This window comes from Carassius gibelio, chromosome A25 (genome assembly GCF_023724105.1).
Source record: "Carassius gibelio isolate Cgi1373 ecotype wild population from Czech Republic chromosome A25, carGib1.2-hapl.c, whole genome shotgun sequence".
NCBI classification, from domain to species: Eukaryota; Metazoa; Chordata; class Actinopteri; order Cypriniformes; family Cyprinidae; genus Carassius; species Carassius gibelio.
In genome coordinates, this window is record NC_068395.1 from 16,452,982 (window position 1) to 16,457,721 (window position 4,740).

Below are 4,740 nucleotides of genomic sequence, written 5' to 3' on the forward strand. Positions count from 1 at the left end.
TATAATGAATAAGGAAAGCCCTTGTTTATTATTATTATTATTATTTTGTTGTCACCATAATTTAGTCAAATTGTTTTAAAAGTTTAATTGCTATTTTTATGGTGATTTGGTAATTCATGTGTTACGCATAGAAGTTTATTTCTTTAATTTCGTCTCATACGCAGTCTTGTTTCTGTTTTGGAACAGGATTGTTATAATAAGCTTTTCAGTAGCTCGAAAATAAAGTTCGATATGATTAAACGATAATAGGAACTAAAGTCTGAAAATGATCGAAAGACGACTGATATTAAAATGTGCGTGTGTGTGTGTGTGTGTGTGTGAGAGAGAGAGAGAGAGAGAGAGAGAGAGAGAGAGCGAGAGAGAGAGAGAGAGAGAGAGAGAGAGAGAGAGTTTTCAGAGGTGGGAGGGGCCTGTGAGACTGTAGAAATGTCAATCACACGAGTGTTGTGAACAATCCCACTCAATCTGAATGTGACCTCAGTGCACCTCGGACCGGAGAGCGGCTTTAACTCTCACCGAGACTCTCCGTGAGTTTCCACTCAGTCCCGTGTCAAAGGCGAGATCTGTGATTGTTTTCCGTCGCTCGGACCTTTGGCAGCAGCATGTCTCTCCCGCAGCTCGGCTATAAGTACATCAGACCGCTGTCCTCCACGGAGCGGCACGCGGCGCTCGGTGCACCGGGCTCTCTCTCCAGCGTGCTCTCCTGCGTGTACGGAGCTCCGTTCTCCAGCGCCTTCCTGCCCTACTCCAGCGACCTCTCCATCCTCAACCAGCTGGTGAGTCCGCGGAGGATAACTGCTGGAGTTGAAGAATAGAATAATCATTTGTGTTTACGAGCATCTTTGAAACTAAAAAAAAAAAAAAAAAAAAAAGAAAAAAAAAAGCATTTTTCGCATTTCATTCATATCTAATGACCTGTTAACTGCATTACTTAAAATTAAAAATCTAACTTTATTTAAGTACCGAATATAACTTTTTCGATTTGAGAGAGAGAGAGAAACATTTATTTTAAAAGAAAATTAGGATGTTTTTAAATTAGAAAATGTTGCTACCTTATGGCAGATTTATTCTTACTACTGAAAAATAGTTTGTACTTAATAAAACTAAAGAAAATGTATAGCCTAGATTGAGAACCAAAAGTATTTTTAGATCTAAGAGAACGTTTGTCAAGGTCCACAAATTCATGACGTTTATTTTTCATGTATGCAAATTAATAAAAGGTAATTAAAGACATTTTTATTCAATATGAAAATTATATCATGTAATATATTTATATATATATATATATATATATAAAGATATGTGTGTGTGTGTGTGATTTAATCTTAAAAAGCAATTTGGAATTGTAATTTAAAATATTAAGACTGGTTTATTTGAGTCAAAAAACTTTACTACATTAAGTTAAAATAGCAGTTTTAAAGGGTCCCCTTAAGGAAACAAAAAATAATGTAACAACTGTATATTTCTTTTTCTTTTCTTTAGTGTAAGATATAATAAAACACTAGAAAATATTTTTTTTTCTTAAGTATATTTTTCTTTTTATCTTTCCTTATGTTATGCATATCTCTCACCAATGAATTTGAACCAGTTTAGCAGTAAATAAGCTCGCATTTCTCTCAGAAGCACATGTGCTCATACACTCTCTCTTTCCTTCTGTCTAAGGGCTCCCAGTACGAGTTTAAAGACAGTCCAGGGATTCAGCACGCAGGGTTTCCTCACACACCCTTCTACCCGTACGGACACCAGTATCAGTTTGGGGATCCGTCCCGACCCAAGAACGCCACCCGCGAGAGCACCAGCACCCTGAAGGCCTGGCTCAGCGAACACCGCAAAAACCCTTACCCCACCAAAGGAGAGAAGATCATGCTGGCCATCATCACCAAGATGAGCCTCACCCAGGTGTCCACCTGGTTCGCCAACGCACGCAGAAGACTCAAAAAAGAGAATAAGATGACTTGGGTTCCCAAAACGAGAACCGACGAGGAAGGAAATGTGTACACGAGTGACAACGAGGACGGAGACAAGAGGGACGAGGACGAGGAAATAGACCTGGAGAACATAGACACGGAGAACATCGAAGACAAGCAGGATTGTGATTATCAGGACGAGGAAAAATCAGCGTCTAAAGTTTCTGATTCTGAGGAATATGATGACGCAGGAGCTGAGAAGAGTTTTATCCATGATATCATGAAAGACAGAAGAGACACAAACCCAGATGAGGGAGAGGAGGACCAAATCAAAAAGAGTCACGCGGCACAAGAGCCCTCAGATAATGCGAGTCCGCCTCAGAAACCAAAGATCTGGTCTTTGGCTGAAACCGCGACGGCGCCGGACAGTCCCAAAAAGTCCTCGTGGATTCAGAGGAACTGTGACGCTCAGACAGCCAGGAATCCCCTCCATGTTCAAAACTGGACCAAAATGGCTTTTTCAGCCCATCAGATGGCGTTAACCAGCCATTACCTCGGACTCAAACCCCAGAGCGCCTCACACATACACATGAAGCACGGCGAGCACAGGACTCACAGCCTATGAAACAATCACACATTCAGAGACTCCTCATGCTTTTTAAACAGTTTTCACCTTCCTCATGGGAGCTAAACACTTACTATGAATCAGAGAAATGCTCTGAATTTATAATAGATTAAAGCTGTCTATTAGCTCTTTGAATAATATGAGATTATATTAGACTATATTTTATATTTCTGACTTGTAAACATGCATTGTGTTTAATTTGTTAGAATCATTTGATAAATCATTTTTTTTTTAATCTGTATGAGTAACAGTCTCCTCCTTTAAAAACAAAAAAAACTAATAATGAATCTAAACAAATAGATTGTACAATGACAGGATTAGTCACTGAGAGATATAATAACTGATGGAGGAAATAGTGCCTATATGGGAATCTTTAAAAGTCCTCTAGTTATGTCTTAAAACACATACACACTCTCACGGCTTTGTTCGCATGGAATATGATTTGTGTAAGTGTTGCATCCACATCCTTGTCTTATTTGAGCATTTATCCGTTTTAAGGATTCGCAATAATATTACACCAGAATGTATGCTTTAAGAAGCGATTTTACCATTATTAATTCTCTATTGATCATTTTGTTGTTGTTGTTTTGTTTTCCCAAATAATTGTTATTGTTTGTCCCTTTGAATTTTATATGTCATGTTTTGTCTGAATATTTTAAATGGGGTAAAACAAAATAAATATTTCAAATGGTTTTGTAAATGAGATGAAAATGTACCTACTTGAAATATCGAACTATTGTACAAAAACATTTATTTTGAATATTAAAATGAAATCACAATTGTCATAACGAATTTATGCTTTCTCCTTTTCACTCTTTTTCAGTGGATGTTTTAATTAAACCTGGAAAAGAGAATTAAATGGAAATTAAAACAATATTAGTTCCTTGCAATATTCATAAGCACATTTAAATTAACCTGAACCATAAAAAAAAAAAAAAAAAAAAAAAGAAATTTGTGACATGACATCTTAAAAAGATAATGGTTGTCCAACGCCTAAATCTCAATGATGGACATCATATTTTCCTGTGGGGTCACATTGATTGACAGACAGAAAACTACATATATATATATGTATATATATGTATATATATATATATATATATATATATATATATATATATATATATATATATATATATATATATATAATTATTATTATTATTTTTTTTTTTTTTCAAAGCTGCACTTGCCATGACTGTCATGTTGCTGGTTCAGGATTTCATTGCTGTCACACAGATAAACGTCTCTGCTTAAGAGCGCCATCTGCAGGCAGCCAAAACATCCCATTTAATACTTTGACCTTTTCTGTTATTTCCTCTGCTGTGTTTCAGGACACTAGATCATAGATGTGGACCATATTGATGTTTGATATGTCAAGAGTACCCCTACACTCTCAGTAAAAAAAGTACAGAATTGTCACTGGGTGCACTTTTGTACACTTTAGGTACTGATGTGTACTGTACCTTTAAGGTACCAATATGGACTCTTTAGGTACAAAGGTGTGCCTTTTAAAAAGGTACTGCCCCAGTAACAACATTTGTATCTATTTTCTGAGAGTGTAGCATGTAGGGTAACCCAAAACAGACATGAACGAGACCTCAAAACCTATGGCTTGTTTAGGATCATGGTCCTATAACTCTTCTAAATGATGATATATTAAAAATCAAAACATAACTTAACAGAGTCATATCTAGAGACCAGAATATCATAAAAACTTGAGGGTTGGGCATTCTCCTTGTCTTGTCATCTGTAGATCTGAATTTGTGATTGAACTAAAAACAAGGTGATCAGGTCAAATTTAGTTTCTGTATTTAAACCTATCTGAACGTATGAGACATGTTAAGGGTTAACCCTTTTGTGTTTGTTTGTGTGTATCTTGAGGACAGAAGGCACAGAGAAGGAGGCGGCACTGATTTCATGCTTGCGTTCTGAGGGAAACGCTTTCACGCCACACAAAGGACCCTCATCTGGATTGGGGGAGAAGGAGGACAGACTGAGGTCTCTCTCCATTCAGTTTAAAAATTCCTCACCCTGTTCCCGCAAGGCCTTGTCACAGGAGCTACTGAACAATTATGGCGATAGATTGTTTTCTTGAGTAAGTATTAAAGCAAATGGAGAGAGGCCAGAGTGGTTACGTTCCACTCTACACACATTGTATACTTTTATATCTCACTGGGCTTGTTTTTTGCTCAAGATATAATGACATTC

At 37.0% G+C, this 4,740-nt stretch overlaps 1 protein-coding gene across 1 annotated transcript; it reads left to right on the forward strand.

Annotated features, from left to right (window-relative positions):
• The first annotated feature begins 471 nt into the window (after positions 1 to 471).
• LOC127947143 (iroquois-class homeodomain protein irx-3-like) lies at positions 472 to 3,324 on the forward strand. Its single transcript, XM_052544137.1, has 2 exons — positions 472 to 776; positions 1,663 to 3,324. Exons 1-2 carry the CDS (start codon positions 603 to 605, stop codon positions 2,530 to 2,532), a joined length of 1,044 nt encoding a protein of 347 aa, XP_052400097.1. The 5' UTR covers positions 472 to 602; the 3' UTR covers positions 2,533 to 3,324.
• The last annotated feature ends 1,416 nt before the right edge of the window (positions 3,325 to 4,740 follow it).

What these genes read in the sequence shown, in the direction of transcription:
- LOC127947143 (XM_052544137.1), top strand. Translation starts at nt 603, where the DNA reads ATGTCTCTCCCGCAGCTCGGCTATAAGTACATCAGACCGCTGTCCTCC. An exon ending in TCTCCATCCTCAACCAGCTG is followed by an intron (nt 777 to 1,662) that starts GTGAGTCCGCGG and finishes CTTCTGTCTAAG; the next exon opens with GGCTCCCAGTACGAGTTTAA.